Here is a 20,065-nt window from a genome sequence, read left to right as displayed (position 1 = left end):
GTCTTCGTACCCTGAACACCGGGAGTTCGATCGTGGATTCGCGCCTGGAGGATTTTTCGAGTTTTCGAGTGAAGTTTTCCGGGGTTTTCTCCACGTCTGTAACGCCTAAATAGGGGCCAGTTTCCCTTAAAAGACCTCCCGAAAGGCATCCATCCCCCTTAGTTAATTCCCCAAGTGTTGCGTTGCCATAACTTAACAAACAACATTATTATGTAAAAGATTGATAAAAATAGATTTTATTGTGACGTGAAATTTTATTCTCATCTTTAGGTACAGATGTATTTTAATTTATATATCACAAATCCATATACAGTATAGTGAAATCTTGAGAAAATGACTCTATCGAAACTATTTTACTTTCCTGCTGCTATAACGTAACACAGAAAAGTGTTGTAATCGTGTCACTTTTTACTCTCTGGGTTTTTTGCAAATCTTGATGTTTACGACCCTTGAACTTCGAAAAAATAAAAAAGGGAAAAAATTCCAGAGGTGCGTGTGCGTGTTGGCGTCTATTTCGTTTAACATTTCAGAATCGGATAAAGATCAAGAAACAAAATTTGGCACGGTAACTTGTATTAAATTATAAGGAGCATTGATACTATTAAATTTTGGTGGTTAAAAATCGACAGGGTGAAGAGATAAAAGGGTTCGTGTATCTCCAGTAGGGTCGGACTTAATGACTATTTTGCTCGTTATTAACATTTACACTTTTTTATAAAATTCATCTCTACCCTCAGAATTAAGCATTTTGCCATTTTATAGTAATTAAAGATATAAAAAGTTTTATAACAAAATCTCATAACAGAGCCACACACTATTTTATTAAGTTATATTGTAATTAAAATTATAAAAGTTATTTTCTAAATAAGATCTCATAATAGCCGGGAAAGTCATGTAACTCGTTGCTGGATCTTATGTATATACTGTGAAAGTCTGTTAAAACATAAATATTACAGTTAGGAATTTGGTTTTTGCAATTTATAACTGTCGTTCAATTTTGTTTTTATAAAAAAAAAAAAAAAAAAAAAAAAAGTTTATGGTGTGATGTGATTCTGATAAAATATACAATAGCAATTGCCCCTATTTTTTTTCAAGTCCTTTTCTCAGTAATTCACTATAACATAATGTAAGTGTATTATCGTAAGCATATTCTATAATTTGTATAAGTGTATATAGGCCTACAGTATTACTATTTAAAAAAAAAAAAAAAAAATTAATTCTATGATTAAAATTTTACTTACGACTTTCGTATTTTCGTAAATTTGTAAATGATTTAATTTCAAACATATAAATTCTCTAAAGCATTTGTTCCCTTTATTTTAAGAACTTATTAAATTAATTTAAAATTAAATCAACAGATGGCACAATATGATATTTAATAACCAACAAGTGAAAGCAGATTTTTTAAACTTTATCTGTTAAAAACACATTTTTAAAATATTCTAATATTTCAAATATAAATAATATAACCATTTACTTCGAGAACATTTTACATTTTGTCTATCTTATATATTCACAAGATGATATTTATTAAACTTTATAAGTAATTTTTCTCTATAATTTAATTCGCATTCGTTTAACTTTACAATTATAACTTCTCTAAATAAACATTAACTAAATAGAAACGAGTTTTAGTATTTTGACGAGGTCATTTATAAACAGGATATCCTGTGACGTCGCTTATGACGTTACGTGTTGCAACTTATTACATCGATGTAAACGTCAGCCGAAGAAAGATAGATTTATAATTTCTCGCGTAAAATGTTAAAAATTTAACTTCAAAATACTTTATACTCGAGTTAAAAGTAAGTATAAATTGTTAATAATTCCAATTTATCGCATTAAGTTGTAACTTGTCAGTTTTCTTGTCGAATTCGACCAATACTTGAGATCAAGGTCGACACTGCAAATGTTTGGTGAGGATCTGGAAGAGTTGCCACATACAAAATGATGGGAAATCGAGAATTGCTGAGTAATAATAATATTTTTTATTTTGATGTATTAAATGCGAATTTAGTCAAATAAAAATTATACTCGGAAGTAAGAAATGAACGTTTTCCTGAAACTCTAATTGTTCGCGTGTTCTAGCATTTAACCTACGTTTATTAAAGCAACTAAAACACTCTCGAGATTAGTTAACATAAATCTGTAAATTATAATATTTAAAAAAATTGTGACGTTTCGCGATAATCATGATTACATTTAAAAAATAACTTACTGTATAATGCCCTAATTTTATAATTTTAGAATCAAGCATAATAATAATATATAAATGTTAATCGTATTACGTTATTGATTTTGTTAATTTCTTCAGATAATAGTATTTGTTTTTTTTCAAATTATGGCAAGAAATATTTCAAATTAAACTATAGAAAAAACCATTGCCAATGCGTTAGTGTAATTTCAGTCATTCCTTGTTTACTAGTATCATTATAATATTTTTAGTAATAAATTTACGAATGAACAATAACCGTGCAGTAATAAACTTTGATTAGAATTAATAAATTTGAATTTTTTAAATACAGTATATGACGTTAAAAATAGAAATATAGGCCTATATATATAGTAAAAATACTAGACTGTATGTATAGATTTATTTGAAAAATCGGAGATTATTCTGAACTACGGAGGCGATCCCCCTGTATATTTTTTTTTATTGCTAACAAGTGCTTAACTATTTCTTTAGAATAATGTTTCTGTTTTCATATTTTTGTCGTTATTTTTCAACTCTTTTTAATATTGTTCAAGATTAGTTTCTTTATTTTATTAAAGTAATCAAATTTATATATTATTTCATTATACGAATTAAAAATTGCTTCCTTACGTGCTCTTGGATCCGTTGTTCTTAACAAAATCAATGTTAATTTATTTTTGTTTACAGTACTTAAATATGAATTTATGATACCAATTTTAGAAGTTTTCTCTCTCTTTCAAAAACGAGAAAAAAAGAATCAAAATAAGAAAAATATTTTTTATTAGAATTTCTTTATAATATAAGAAAATTTAAAATCCTAAGGAGCATTTCAAAGTCAATAAAATAGACACTAAAGCGAGAAACAGTTATATAAAATCTAGCGTAATCTTAAAATAAAAATTCGATTAAGTATAAAGCCGCAGAAAATAATTTCCTCAATTTCAGTTGTTTACACACCGATTATTGCAAAAGAAAAGAAAAATAAATCTTTCTTATTCCTAGTCAATGAAAATAAATGTGAGAAAAATATGGCTTACTTTTCCTCAGTAAAGAAGTCTTTGTTCTATTTCTTTATTTTAAGAATATCTTCGGTCAAGACAAGTATAGCTCTATGTGCGCGAACATTATCTCGCGTCCATAAAAATTAAATCTGTGCCCTTGGTACCTCCGGAAAGTCTCACATGGTGTTCCAAAACTTTATTCCTGTACCTTCTTGATCTTGAAGATATTCGTCTTATGGAATGGCCAGCAAAATTTCTACAATTAAATTCCATAGAACTTATGTGATATTATACTTTGTTCATCCTATTTGAAGCTTAATAACCCCTGTGCTTTTATCGAAATTTTTTGAAATCCTGCGGGGAAGTTTGTTTCTTAGTTGATGCTATTAAATTTTGGTGATTAAAAGTCTAAAGTGTGTATCTCCAGTAGGGTCGGACTTAGCGTTATTAGCATTTATAATTTTTTTTATAAAATTCATCTCTAGCCTCAAAATTAAGCTTTTTGCCATTTTATAATAGTTAAAAATATTAAAAGTTTTTAAACTAAAGTATCATAACATGGCGCCACCAAATGTTGCCGGGAAAGTTAAGCAACTCGTCGCTGGGTTTTTAACTTCGTATTTCGATTTAAATATATATATATATATATAACGTATTCGCCGTTTGAATTTTAAATTACAGTAAACTTTCGACATAATGAATTTTCAAATCATTCACTATATCAAGAATATTTAGTATACTTGTTTCTTCTTATTTATTATTATAATTATTACTATTTTAGAAAAATAGAAAGATCAGAGGAAAATGAAGTAATATTTTATTATAATAATAATAATTTTTACTCATTATCGATTACGTTTATTGTAAAATGACTCATCATTTATAAAGTGTGGTGATAGTGATATTGAAAGTATTAATAATAATCCTATTTATTTTTATTAGTCATTTCAGCTTGTAAGTAAACATAACTTACAAATTGATCTAGAAAATAGAGATTATGATTTATATGCTAAATTGTTAATAATGTGTTTGAGAAATGATTCAATTATAATGTTGAAAATTCTTACAATGTAAAGCAATTTAAATAGATGTTTAAAGAATAAGTATTGCGTTGATTTCAAGATTATATCAATTATAAATCATTTGCATTTCTTTCATATCCGAGCTTTTTACATCTCTTTTTAGTAACGTATCAGGCGAAATTATAAATTGAATTTGTTGCACGAATCAAAATATTTTTATAATCAAAATTTCTAGTTAATATTGAATATTTGCTATTATTTATTAACTAGGAACGTTCTTAATTCTCTCATTACTGTAGAACCTTGACGTAATGCATAATGGATAGATATTGCGACATAGAAAGCAATACGTTAAGGTTTTCCTTCATTAAAAAGTAGTTTGGAGCTGATTCACGTAATTCGTGCGGTTAAGAAAATTGTCAAGAATCAGACTCGCATTCGGAAACAGATGAAGGAAAATGTAAGCTGAAAATTGCCATTTCTTTATCTTTCTGCACTAAAGAAATCATACCAATTAGTAAATTTAAAAAATAAATAAAAAACAAAACAACTCGTATGTTTTGGGAAAATTGAGTAAAACTAATTATAAATGTTAAAGCACTATTCTATTCTTTAAATTAAAGCTTACTAAATTAAAATTACTATTGTCAAAAGGGCACCCTATAGAGGTCTACGACCACGATATCCTTAAATCTTAAATAAATATACACTATCTGTAAACGTCTATCTGATAAAATTGGCGCTGCAAAATGCTGTTGCATTAATTAAATTTTTTTTTACTTTTCCAGCTGTTATATATATGTTACAGTCAAAACTCGTTTTTAGTTAGAACGCGTTTTAACTAGTTGAAACTAGTTTATACTGGATGACTTTGTTAAAACCCATTTTGTCTAGTTAAAGCTAGAATTTACTGCTACTCAAAAATGAATTTGAGTTAAAACTAGTTTTAACTAGATAAAACGGGTTTTAACAAAGACATCCAGTATAAACTAGTTAAAACGCATCCTAACTAAAAACTGGTTTTGACCGCGACATATAGAATGATTCGGGGTAAGATGGGAAGCGGGAGAAGATGCCTACTTTTTGATATTTTCAAACGGTGACGTCAGATATTGTCATGCGTTTGTATGATGAATCGTTGGGCCAATATTGAGTGCGGAAAGCTGTAGTTTGCTACCGTTACCTCATTTTCTACATCCGAGAAGAATAAAAGCAAGATAAGAACGAAGTTTTTGTTGCGAAATGTTTCTAGAATCATTTTAAAACTAAAAGTTAAAATAGAATTTATTAAAAATTGCGGAATTAATGTGTTATGTAGTTAAGGTTCTAAAGTTTCCATTGTGAGCTACCGCCGATCCCGATCGGACATGCTAGAACACGTACAACGTAGGCATCTTACCCCGACAAATGGAAAAGTTGCCACATTTTTCATGGGGTAACATGCCTATTTTTTGTTAATTGAATTCCAATATGCCTATTTTTAATAAATTTTTGTTTTCTCGTTTTATTGCAGGATATGCATAGAAATTATATAAGGACTTCTCAAAAAGGTTTTTGCACTGAAAAAAGCTTTCAGCTAGCTATAGAGCACGTTAGAACGGGCGGAAACTTAACAATACTTATACTGCGCTGTTATACTTACTATGAAGTACAGTAGAGCATCGATTATCCGATCCCCGATTAACCGATTTATCGGTTAATCGACCACGTTCTAGTCGGCAAATTCAAATGTCCGCTAGTGATGTGGCGCTACAATATTTGGTTATGTCTTGGCTACTTTAATATTATTTTTGTTAAATTTTTGCATGTTTTAGCTGACAGCACTGGCTCGACCATGAAAGGGAGGCTAGTATTTAAACCAGGCCTAATACACTACACTAATAATGTATTTTTTCATACTTTTCGGTTATCCGACTTTTCAGTTATCCGACCAACCCCAGTCCCCAATTAAGTTGGATAATCGATGCTCTACTAGTACTTTGTACTACATATGTAATAAATTAAATTTGGTTAAGATATTCGAAAATTAATTTTATGCAATTATATTTGTTATCTTACCCTAATGGCATTTGGCATCTCACCCGGATACTTGGGGTGAGAAGCCTAAAATGCCAGACAGTAAAGAAGTCGTCATTGCAAACACAATATACAATTATTTTTTATATACTCCAAAGTTTTATTTGAAAAACATGCTCAAGAATATGATATTTTCGTTAGAGGCCTCCAAAACCCAAATTATCGCTATAATTTCCTTTATAAGCATAATGCTAGGCATCTTCCCCCGAATCACTATACATAACTGTATTTCCCCCGAACATATTTATGCAGCTAAAATTAGTTTTAACTAATGTTAAAAGTTAAAATTAGTTTTATCTAAAATCAAAACATGTACAGCAGTAAATTCATTTTTGACTAGCAGTACATTCTAGTTTTAACTAGATAAAACTCGTTTTATCTAGTTAAAACTAGAATTTACTGCTAGTCAAAAATGAATTTGAGTTAAAACTAGTTTTAACTAGACAAAACGGGTTTTAACAAAGCCATCCAGTATAAATTAGTTTCAACTAGTTAAAACGCGTTCTAACTAAAAACGGGTTTTGACTGTAACATATATATAACAGAAGGAAAGTATAGCGATCGGACCCCTAAGTTTTTTCATTTTTAGATTCAGAGCACCTTGAAGCGTCGAGAAATGCAAAAATTTCCGGGTATTTTCTGCGTATATGGATGTGTGGGGAGCACGAGTTTGTTCACCCTTTTTGAAGCTAAATAACTCCTGTACTTCATGTCGAAATTTCTGAAATTTCGCAGGGAGATTTGTTTGTTAGGGGATCAGTGCTATTAAATTTAGGTGATTAAAGGTCGACAGAGAAGGGAAATAAAAGGTATCGCCAATAGGGTCGGACTTAATGACGATTTTACTCGTTATTAGCATTTACAATTTTTTATAAAATCTATGCCTAGCCTGAAAATTACGCTATTTGTCATTTTATAATAATTAAAAGTATAAAATGTTTTTTAAAATAAAATATAACATAAGCTTAACTTTTCCGGCTCTACCAAATGTTGCCGGAAAAGTTAAGCAACTCGTTGCTGGATCTTTATTTCTGTTTTTTTTTCGCGAATGTAGAAAGAAAACGGATCGACGACGACGCTTGCTTCTATTTCGGATGTTTTTTAAATCGCTTATCCCATATTTTGGGATATACCATAACCGAACTTTAGCTTACTTTGAAGAAGTCAAGTCGCCCATATAGCTTACGCTGAGCGCTGAATCGTACACACACCGAAAACGAGATAAGCAGCTAATGGGTAAGCGCAGTATAAAGCGAGTCCTTCAGACAGTGATAAAGATCTGGCCAGATATCTGCGAGAGTGAGATTTTTCTGTCTTGCGCTGACAAGACAGGGCGATTCTGTTTCTCTCTAGCGTATAGTTTCGCTTTGCGAGAGCGATATCGCTACAAAAGTCTCGCTAGGACTATTCTCGCGTCTGCATAGCCGTAGCCGTACACTTCATCTGCCATGTGCGCGTATAGATATTGTTCACATCGGAAAAAGAAAAAATCAAAGAATTTAGGTGCGAAAAATATTTTGATATAGACGACAAATACTTTAACACCCGAATGACGACTATACGATAACGACTTCTTTTTGACGTAAGTTGACGATTTGGCCAGTTAGTATTTAGTTCTGGTGATAAACAGAACAAACAACATTTACCAGGGAAGCTGACAGTCGTAACTCAAATGCTATCTTCCCACGTGATGTTTATGATGTCATTTCTAAAACAGCCTTCCTATTAATGCAATTTTTACCATTTCGCTTTCCGCGACGATAAAAGTGACGTCATTTGAGGTTTCCGTCTTCCGTTTCCTCACGTGAAAACTAGGCCTATATTTTTATACTCGTTACGAAAAGAGTAGACTATTAAGGTAATTGATAAAAAATAATTTTTTATATACAATAACATTTAAAATACCTTTATAGAATTTTGAAAACTTAAAATTTAATTTTTAATTTTTTCTAAATATAAACCTTTCATCTGGTTAAATTTATTAGTGGAATTGTTCAGATTTTATTATTAAATATTTTTTTCTGGCAAAAAGTATATCATATTAAAAGTTGCAAAAATATTTTCATTTCTGATTAAGTTATATTTATGATTAATAGAAGTCATGCCAAAATGAATGTGTTTTTATTAGGTACTAATGGAAAAATTACATAGAACTTTTTAGCTGACTTTTCACTTTTCCTATTTCTATAATACATGAATTTAAAACGTACTATAAATTATCTCGAGAGTAACCACAAATTTAATTTCTCTCGTTGCTTTTTGCTTCATCGTATGTTTTCGAAGTTATTATATTTGAGAAATTAAAAATTGAATTAATAACATTGCATATTATATAAATATTTTAAACATATTTTTATCTATACTAATTTCAAAAATAAATAAATTCCTTTCGTATTTAAAGTCGAAGTTAATTGGGTTAATAGCAGACTTCGAAAAGCAGTATTTATATTTAACCGAAAAAATTTTACCTCCCATTAATTTAATAAGCAGTTATAAACGATAATTATAAATCTTTTATTTTTCTATTAAAAATTATTATTTGAAATTATATAATGTTTAATATCGACTCAATAGTGTTCATTTTTGCCATAGTGAATCTTATATATTTGTTATCTGAAATAAGTCTGTTGCATGCAAAATAATAAATAAAATATTAATAATAATTGTAATATCCTATTGAGGAAAAAATGAAACAATAGTTTGATAAGTTTTCATTCAAACAGTTTAGTTAAATTTGTAAGTTAAATTGTACAGTTTTTTTACTTTGAACTACTTCACTTGAAGTATCCGTATTTTGTTCAAAATATTTTTCTTTGTATTATGTAGATAGATATTTAATGCATTAAAATTTGTTTGTTCATTCCAGTGTATACAACCTTTCAATTTTTCGATTTTGAAATCATTTTATGAAAGCATAAAATGATTTTAAAACCGATCAATTCAACTTAAATTTCTCAAATTTCAGTTAAATTGATCAATAATTTCATCATTATCGATCAAATCAATATTAAAGTGTTTAAACCAATATAAAATTATGTATGTATGTGTATATATATATATATATATATATGTTAAATATTTATATTAATGTATTATATATTAAATATATAAATTATATATAATATATATTATATATATTAAATATATTAAATATTTAATATATATTAAATATTTAAATCTTTTTATACATATGCATAATTAGTTATTGTTCTGTACATTACCCAAGTTAAGCGTTACTCTTAAAATCGGGAAGAGACTAAACTGTTTTAGAGATGGAAGATAAAACTATTTTTAACTTTATTTGTTTGTCTTTCATAATCTCAAAAAGTTTTCGATAGAGTATATTCAACTCTATCGAAAACTTTTTGAGATTATGAATACAGTATATCCGTTTAGAAAGTAAATTGTTTAAAATATTATTTCAATAGAAAACGGGTTTTTATCCCAACAATACAACATTGCAAAATGTTGCAGGTGTAAAGTGTCCGTGAGTAGAATATTAAAATGTTGATCTTGTTCTTTTTTATTCAAATGGAAATAAATATTGTTCTCGATACTTTAATAATAGAATATTATATTGTTAATAATTTTTAAAAAATATTAACGTTAATTATATGAATAATTAATATTAAATTCTAAGAATTAGAACATAATTATATTAATTGTGTTCTCATTCTCACCAAATGCAGATTTTTATTTACGAAAAGAAGCATTCAGACACGTTCAGGATCTAGTCTGCTGCTTTTCTTATCACAAATTAACACACTGGAGATGAAGACAGTTTGCCAGATTGGGAGTTTCCCAAAAAAAGAGACTTTTCGAGTCAAAATGGGAAAGGATATTAATGGGGAAATTTTGTTGGGAATTTTATATTCGCGAAGGAGAAGTTGAGGAATGTATAATTTTTTTGTTTAACAATAATTTAACGTATTATCATTAAAAATTAATTGTTTTTAAACTTTTTATTGCATCCCACGAATTATTAACTTGCCTAAACGGAGAAAATTCCAATTTAGCTCATTAAAATATCTATTGTTCTATCGAGATGCTATGATATGATTTTCTAAAAAAGTAAGAAGAGTGATCGAACTGATTTTGTCTTTAACCTCATATTTCGTAATTATGCTCATTTATTGAGTGTATTTGTTTGCTTGGTTATAAAATAAAAATGTCTAACAAAACAGTATTATTGAAATATGATTAGTGTTTCAAAAACATTAGCTGCGGTAGTTGTTTTTGTTAAATTCTTTGTTTTCAATATTAGCGACCATTGAAAATTTTTTTAAATTAAGGGCTAATTTATAAATAATAATGCTTTTATTGAAGTAAATCAATCGGTATTCTTTTATTGGTTATTTTACTTGAATATGCAAAGCTGTCCTATAAAACTTTTAAATATAATTTTTAAAGTTAAATGTTACTTAAAGCGAATATATTACATGTTAAGTAATATTCAACTCGAATTTAGAAAATTTTGTATACTTCTCTATAAAAAAATAAATAGATACAATTATAAACAGTCAAATATCTAATTCTTAATATAATATTGTTATTAACTAAAAGTAATTGGAAGTGTCTGACTTTATAACTCAAAGACTTTGTGATGATATAATAAAGCGGGCAAAATTTCAGAATTTTTATATTCTGGCAGTATATTTAAAGCGTACGAACACGTGTAAATAAGTACAGTATTTTGTTTATTATCGTCATAATATGACCTAAGTGAAAGAAAAGCGCTTTAAAATCTTAATGCGCAATAAAATGTACTAGGATTTTAAAACGAAATAATATAAACTGAAAATATAACTCTATGTGTATTTTTTCCATCTTCCAACTAGTTCATACAATATTAGGTATCTTACATATTTTCAAATTATGAAATAAAAAAAATCATTAAGTGAAAATTCAATAAATAACTCTTTGAAAGAACATTTAAAAAAGTTACGAATATTGAAAATATTAAAATGGTATCTGCAATATTGATATTATTGTAAAGAATTTTTCGAAAAAATTTAGTAATTTTGGAAAATTTTGCAGTTTTAGTTTTTATATCATTTTAGTAACTACAGTAGAACCTCGATTATCCGTATTTTCGATTATCCGGATTGTTCAAAATAAACAAAAATTGTACGAATTTGCTGATTTGCACTTGGCGAATTGCAACACTGTTTATGTACAGTACGTACGTAATGGAATGCATGGAACAAAATTTTGAAAAGACCATTAGTAAATTCCAGTAACAGTAGAAAGTGGTATAGGAGACATTGCGGAAGCAATAGCACAAATTTCAATATGTGCCGAATGTGACGAAGAAGATGTAACCGAGTGGTTAAATAGCGATCCTGGATTCCAAATTTTGAATGATGAGGAAATAATTAAAGAAATATCTGCCTCAGATGAACAAGATCGAGAAGACGAAGAGATTTGCGAAGTAAGAGATATTGGTCCTACACATTCTGAAGCTTTTCGGCGCTTAGATGTCGCCAAGAAGTGGTTTGAGAGTTAAGAAGAGTGTAACTCGGGACAACTTATATGTCTTAAAAGTACTCGCGACTTAGCAGCTTCAAAAAGAACAGCTAGCTTTAAACAAAAATTGTTAATTGAATTTCTTAATAACAAATAATTTAATATTGAAGCTATATGTAAATCTAGACAAATAAAAATTATTCATATTATATGCACTGTCAATTATTATTTTTTCGATTATCCGGATTTTTCATTATCCGGACTATCTTCATCCCTAATTAGTCCGGATAATAGAGGTTCTACTGTACAAATTATTTAATATATTTAACAACTTTTATTATAGAATAGTAAAATTAATCACATTTTATCATTAATGTAGATTTAGAGGACTGAAAGGTTCTATGCAAACTAGCAACTATTTTTCTGTAGTTATTCTTAAATTCTGAAACACAGAGACATACACAAACATTCAATGACCAAGTAAATTTTTCTGTAATTGTGCCTTCTGGTCGGGCCATAGCACCTGTATTAAATGATGCAAAATAATAATAATTAAACATTTCATGAAATACCTCAAAGAGCATTAAAACTTGTTATTAACGTAACTCGATCGAAAGTTTCGTATTATAAAGCTGTTTAAATTTACATCGTTAATTTAAGCAGACAAATTACTATCCTTTTGTATTTTACATGTAAAACATAGGGAAATTGAATACTTAATGTATATAAAGTTTGTAAATATTAATTTATAGTATATATCAGGGGTGGCCAACAAGTCGATCGCGATCGACCGGTCGATCGCCAAGCCAATTTTGGTCGATCGCTAGCGATGTCTTGACTTAATGTATTATATTTGTAACCGAACGCAACTGTATGCATGCAGTTATGACTCGACTCATAAGCAGTGAGTGCACTTCGTACTGAAAAAGTGTATAAACATAGTATGTATTTCACACTTCCCCCTCCCCACTTAGACTATGCCTATGACAACAAGTCGATCGCGACACATTTTTACGATAAAAAGTAGATCTTGTGTGCACAAAAGTTGGCCACCCCTGGTATATATATTATAAATTTAAATTTACAAAGCTATTTCGGGATCTTTCAGTAGTCCCAGCCCTATTAAAGCAGCTTATGAATGCTTATGAATAAACTCGCTTCTTCAGATTATTTCTATTTTATCTCTATAATAATCTGTTTTATTCCTTTATCTCTTTGAAATTTATTTTAAGAAATAAAATATTTTTTTATATATTATGAAACAAAGTTACTTTTATATTAATTTTTAAAATATAATTTCAGTAAAAACTCAACATGTCAAACGATGAATACGATTACGATACAATCCCGGCTAGGGTGTTGAACGTATCTAGTAGAAATCTTCTAAGCAGAATGCTCAATCCTGTAATGGAAATACCTACTTCGAAATATATATGTAAGGATTATCGAGGTTTAGCCGAACTAATGAATTTCGATTATATGACAATTAAAAGTTTTGAAGCTACAGGAAATCCGACAAAGAAAATCTTTGAAGAATGGGAGGTATTGCCAAACAGCACTATTGGAAAATTAAAGCTTCTTTTAGAAGAAATTGAAAGATACGATGTAATCGAAGACATGCAACATTTAATTGGTAAGTGATACGATTGATTTATATTTTTATTTGGTATAAATCGGATGCAGTGTGCACAACATGCAACTTTTCTAACTGACTTTAAAAATTAACACACGAAACAGTTCAAAATCGGTCGACTTTCAGTGACAATTTCACGAATATATTTCTTTTTTATTCGTCCAAACGATTCGGTTATAAATATCGAACTTTATAACTGATAATTATTTATACATTAATCATATTTCCAAATACATACTGTAGCTAATACGGTGTAACGGTGATATTTCTATGTTCCATGACAATGAATATAATTAAATTACATGACTTGCTTTATAATTTGAAATTACAATATTGCATTAAACAGAAACCGGGTTATTCCCGGAAATTCTCTTTGTAGACAAAATAATTCTTTGAATTGTCGTGACCGATTAATATTTAAATGACTACAGCTGTGTTATTACAATGGATCTTCGGTAAAACAAAGCAATGTTTTGACTTTCAAGTATTTTAGTATACACTGTCAATACACTACAGCTTTGCTTCTAAAAACTTCATTTGACAATCTTAACAAATTTAATTAAGTGAAAGCGATTTCGAAAAACTGTTTTTATTTTTCTTATGAGTCATAAAATATAGCCTACATTATGATTTTTTTTTTAAATCTGACACTTAATTTTATATATTTAAAGAATGGCAAAGTTGTATCCGAATAATAAAGTTAATTGAAATCGCATCATACATAACCAAAAAAATTTTAAAATGCCATTAATATTGTCGCCTAGATGAAAGGTGAACAATAATGACTAGTCGTGGGTAAACAAAAAGGGATGTTTATTAATCCACAGAACGTACTGTACAGCAGTGATTCTCAAAGTGGGGGTCGTGAAAAATATTTGGGGGGTCGCTGAAAAATTGATGCCAGATCAATTTTTTTCAAATATTTTATAAATTTACTATGGATTCATGTTTAGAAATAATAGAAATAAAAAATATATAAAATAATTTTTACTTAAATAAATTGCACATATAAATAATAAAAACAATATAAATATTTAACTATGAGCCTAAATATAATATTCATAAATTTGTGCGCTATTGGGGAATCCCCCCGAGTTCCACTCTCCGCCGAAACTATGATAGAACAACGTTGTCATTTGGAACGGTGTTCGCTAGCAGCGTTGCGTCTGTAGGCAAGTCGAGTTAGAAATACAGTAGAGAGTCGTATCTGAAAACCGAAAGCGTTTCAGTCGGCAAATTCGAATTTCCGCTAGTGCTGTGGTGCTGCAATATTTGGCTGTCTTGGGCTACTTCGATATTGTTTTAGTTGATATGCGTATTTAGCTGGCAGCACTGGCGCGACCATGAGAGGGTAATTAAGGACGCGCCAGTATTTGAACCAGACTTTTTTCCCATCGTGAGCGGTAAGTTTTTCTTGTTTTTCTGAGGACTGTGTTATGGTGAATCGGAACGTTTTGAGACTAAATTAACTTCCGAAATATAATTTTTTTTGTTTTTATATTTTTCAATATATTTATTTTGTTTGTAAAAAATAAAAAAGTAATTTAAAAAAAAAATTTCGTTTGTCTTAACATTGACAAAAATTCAACGCAAAGCGACACGCAACGGAGAGAAATTTTAACATGGGATAGATTAATTAAACAAAACAAATTAACTCTTCCTGAATTTAAATTAACCCCCTCCCTGCGGGATGTTTTTCTACACATACTCATTCTTCGGGGTCCTTTGAAATTTTTAAGTGCAAAAGGGGGTCGCGGACCAAAAAGTTTGAGAAACACTGCTGTACAGTACTAACTCTGCAGCATGCAGTACAAGAAAAACTGAACTTAACCTGATAGCTCGCGGTTATATGTATAATTTTTAATATAATTAAAATCTTGTATATTTTAAGTTATGCTTATCACTTTCATTCTTCCTTATTTTTCCGAAATTTTGCTTTCCTTGATTAGTTGTTATCAGGTAATAATTATTAACTAATATTCAACGAATAATGTAATATAAATTAACGATTTGAAATGAAAAATGGAGAGCAATAAAATTATTAAATTGATTACAAGTAATATTAAATACATATTTACTCTCAGTTATTTAAATCATGATCTAAATTTATTTGTAATATTTAGTACTATAAACCAAGCAAAAGAGATGCCGCACGTCTTTATTAATACGCTTATTATTTACCGTATTTTACGGACTATAAGACGCACTCTTTTTTTTTGAAAAATTGCCTCCAAAATTCAGGTGCGTCTTATAGTCCGTAAAATACGGTAAGTTATAAATAAGTACTCAAGGCCATAATTCTTACTGGATGACTGACTTAACGTGGGTGCATTTTTTCCTCTTCCTTCTCTTTCTAAGAATTCTATCACTTCCAGTTATTGTTTTCTATTTTAAACATTTTCGGAAAAGAAATATCTATTTTTAAAAATTTAATAAACATAATATATTTAAATTTATGAATCTGTGTAAAATCTTTTGTGTTTGAAAATGGTCGCTACCAAACAGAATATTTAAAATTTTAAAGTAATTAAATGCTTTATTTTAAAAAATTCATATAGGATTTTACCATTTTAACCTCGACAAAAGTTTCGCAATTATTAAATCAAGATAAAAGATAATTATACAAAATCAACTATACATTCAAGACTATAAATCGATTTAAAAAACGAAAGTTAACATTTATTGATAATTTTTGAATTTTTTTTACACCTTCATCACTTTAAAAACTGAATAACAATTTGCTATATAGAATATATTTATATATATATTTAGTATGTATGGACTAAATAATCTATTATCAACAGAACAGGACGTAAGAACATATCTATCGAGGAATCAGAGATTACAGGAAGCTCCACTTCAAGTCGCCGAAAGTTTGTACTTTTATTATTTTATTTTAAGTATGATGATTCGGATCAACATTTTCAATTAAATTACAACTTGAATTCTTAGTTTCGTCGGGACCAAAGGACTTGTTCGAACTTGACGATCCTAACGTATTGACTGTGGATGATATAAATATTCGATGTCAAAACAGTAAAAAAAAATTTGTTATTATAATTGATTTATTAAATAACGTAAAATATAACTTCTGTAGGCCAAATTTATTATTCAAATTATTTATTGCATGTTATATCAATGTTCCGCGAATCATTATTATTTATATATATATATATATGCACAACTACATATTTAGCTTTTATATATTTTAGATGACGACTGTGATGTTGCATACTTTGATGCTTATGTTTGTTATGCAGAAAAAGATGCAGAGTTTGTCTATATGTTAACAGAATATTTAGAAAGACCCGAAATTGGAATCAAATTATGCCTCAAAGATCGTAACTTGATGCCGGGGGTCAATGTTTACGAAGCTATTGTTAAAATAATTGATGAACGGTCTGTAAATTATCGTATATATATATATATATATTTGCAGTTTTTAAACGTTGATTTTTAAGATTTATATATTTTTGTACATTAGATGCAATCGTATGCTGGTTATCTTATCACCGGAATTTTTGCAAAGTGAGGAGTGCAAGTTTCAAACAAGATATGCAACAGGATTAGCCATCTGTAAGTTTACTTAATAGTAAGAAAACTTGATATTATTAACTATTTTTACAAGCGTAATCTAAATATTTATTTACTTTTGTTTAGCCCAGTTAAAAAGGAAATTGATACCATTAGTTTACAAACCTTGCGAGATGCCATCTTTATTACGATTTGTTTCTGCGTTGGATTTCTCAAGAGCCTTCGTATGTAATTGGGCATGGAGAAATTTGTTAGCTTCTATCAAAAATACAGTCACTAATGACATTCCATTGCCATCTCCCGAGTTTTGTCCAGCTCTGTATAGTGCTTCATTTCATGCTTATTCTAGAAATTCAGACGCAAATCTTCCAATGTTGCCAGCTCCTAGTCAAAGTAAAAAACAAATTGCTAGTCCACAACCGAGTATCTCCTTTCCACCGTCGTCAACCTATTCTTTGTCTTCTATTCCTTCCGTATCTTCGATAGTTATAACATCTGCTTCTAATTCTGTGCAGTCTGCATCCAATTCTATGCAGTCTACTGCTAGTTCTATTCAGTCAACTGCTAATTCTACTCATTCCGCTGTTAATTCCGTCCATTCAAACAAAAATACGTCCACTTCGCGATCTAAGTTCTCGAGATTTGTTGGAAAATTCAGTTCTTCCTCCTCTTCTGCTAATAATAGCTCTTCTGGAAATACATCCAGTGGGTTTCAAAGTCAAAGTGATTCCAGTTTTGTATCCTCTGACAATCTTATAGAAGATATTTGAGAGTATATTTTTTATAAAAGAAACTCGGGATGATTTACAGTAAAACCTGCCAAACCAGAAAAAGTATTCCGGTTTAAACAGGTTTTACTGTATATGTTTTATACTAAAACGTAAGAATGAATTTTATGATATAGTACGACAAGTTTGAAATTTCTGGCAAGTAAATGGAAGTTCAAAAATGAATTTTTACTTTAGGCCATATAATGTATGAAAATATTGTAAATTATTATTTTATCAGCTATAAAAATAGTTTTATATGATGATATATTTATTAAAATTTTAATTTTTGTAAAAGAAACTTTTTAAATTTTAATAAAGTAATGGCTGGTTCCATTTTTATGTACACTATAAAAAATAAATAAATATTGTTTATAACGCTTATAAATTTTAATAGCATTTCTATGTAAAAGAAAATAAAAATTAAAACAATTGTCCTAAGATCATTTATTTTCTTTCTTAATATTATTAATTCGGGGCGCTCAAGACTGACAGAAAGAAGAAAATGGAATAAAAACATGTTTGAAAGATGAAAAACTAATTGATTAAGTAAAAAAAATATATCCTATTTTATACAATCATAGTAAAAAAGATTATAAACTTGTTGATACTTGTTTGGCTAAAAGTTAATGTCTAAATGAGTAAGCCTACTGTACTTCAGATTTGCTAGTTTAGTGGAAAACCCACCAGAACTAGTAGAATATTGAAATTTAGCGGAAACTAGTGGATACAATTTTTAATGGAGCAATTATACTTATGGATAGTGAAATATTAAATAGGATTTTTAATGAGTTAAAAAAAAAAGTTGGTAAACTGTTCCGAAAGTAAAAGTTAAGTCTACACTACGTTGACTGATATAGGCCTACATATATAACTTATATAGGCTTTTATATAAGTTATATAACTGTAACATATATATATATATATTACAGTCAAAACTGGATGTCTTTGTTAAAACTAGTTTTAACTCAAATTCATTTTTGACTAGCAGTAAATTCTAGTTTTAACTAGACAAAACGGGTTTTAACAAAGACATCCAGTATAAACTAGTTTCAACTAGTTAAAACGCATTCTAACTAAAAACTGGTTTTGACCGCAACATATAGAATGATTCGGGGTAAGATGGTAAGCGGGAGAAGATGCCTACTTTTTGATATTTTCAAACGGTGACGTCAGATATTGTCATGTGTTTGTATGAATTGTTGGGCCAATATTAAGTGCGAAAAGCTGTAGTTGGCTACCGATATCTCATTTTCTACATCCGAGAAGAATAAAAGCAAGATAAGAACGAAGTTTTTGTTGCGAAATGTTTCTAGAATCATTTTAAAACTAAAAATTAAAATAGAATTTATTAAAAATTGCGGAATTAATGTGTGATGTAGTTAAGGTTCTAAAGTTTCCATTGTGAGCTACCGCCGATCCCGATCGGACATGTTAGAACACGTACAACGTAGGCATCTTACTCCGTCTAATGGGAAAGATACCACATTTTTCATGGGGTAACATGCCTATTTTTTGTTAATTGAATTCCAATATGCCTATTTTTAATAAATTTTTGTTTTCTCGTTTTATTGCAGGAAATTATATAAGGACTTCTCAAAAAGGTTTTTGCACTGAAAAAAAGCTTTCAGCTAGCTATAGAGCACGTTAGAATTGGTGGAAACTTAACAATACTTATACTGTGCTGTTATACTTACTATGAAGTACTTTGTACTACATATGCAATAAATTAAATTTGGTTAAGATATTCGAAAATTAATTTTATGCAATTATATTTGTTATTTTACCCTAATGGCATTTGGCATCTCACCCGGATACTTGGGGATGCCTAAAACGCCAGACAGTGTAAAAGTCGTCATTGCAAACACAATATACGATTATTTTTCATATACTCCAAAGTTTTATTTGAAAAACATACTCAAGAATATGATATTTTCGTTAGAGGCTTTCAAAACCCAAATTATCGCTATAATTTCCTTCATAAGCAAAATGTTAGGCATTTTTCCCGAATAACTATACATAACTTTATTTATTTCCTCCAAACATATTTATGTAACAAAAATTAGTTTTAACTAATGTTAAAAATTAAAATTAGTTTTATCTAAAATCAAAACATGTACAGCAGTAAATTAACTAGACAAAACCCGTTTTATCTAGTTAAAACTGGAATTTACTGCTAGTCAAAAATGAATTTGAGTTAAAACTAGTTTTAACTAGACAAAACGGGTTTTAACAAAGACATCCAGTATAAACTAGTTTCAACTAGTTAAAACGAGTTCTAACTAAAAACGGGTTTTGACTGTAACATATATAAAGCTTTGTAAAATTTGAAAATTATTAGCAAAATATAAAGCGCGCTGAAAAGAAACGAT

General features: G+C 28.9%; 1 protein-coding gene across 1 annotated transcript; it reads left to right on the top strand.

The window, feature by feature from the left end:
- Window positions 1-1,708: 1,708 nt before the first annotated feature.
- On the top strand, window positions 1,709-18,139 carry LOC136989389 (myeloid differentiation primary response protein MyD88-like). The gene is made up of 7 exons (XM_067287508.1): window positions 1,709-1,805; window positions 13,062-13,392; window positions 16,197-16,265; window positions 16,345-16,428; window positions 16,605-16,791; window positions 16,877-16,968; window positions 17,053-18,139. Exons 2-7 carry the CDS (start codon window positions 13,074-13,076, stop codon window positions 17,694-17,696), a joined length of 1,395 nt encoding a protein of 464 aa, XP_067143609.1. The 5' UTR covers window positions 1,709-1,805; window positions 13,062-13,073; the 3' UTR covers window positions 17,697-18,139.
- Window positions 18,140-20,065: the final 1,926 nt, after the last annotated feature.

This window comes from Centruroides vittatus, unplaced genomic scaffold, assembly GCF_030686945.1.
Source record: "Centruroides vittatus isolate TY-2023 unplaced genomic scaffold, ASM3068694v2 scaffold_520, whole genome shotgun sequence".
Lineage (NCBI taxonomy): Eukaryota > Metazoa > Arthropoda > Arachnida > Scorpiones > Buthidae > Centruroides > Centruroides vittatus.
The sequence above is the reverse complement of the archived record's forward strand: the minus strand, read 5'-3'. Positions and strand labels throughout refer to the sequence as shown.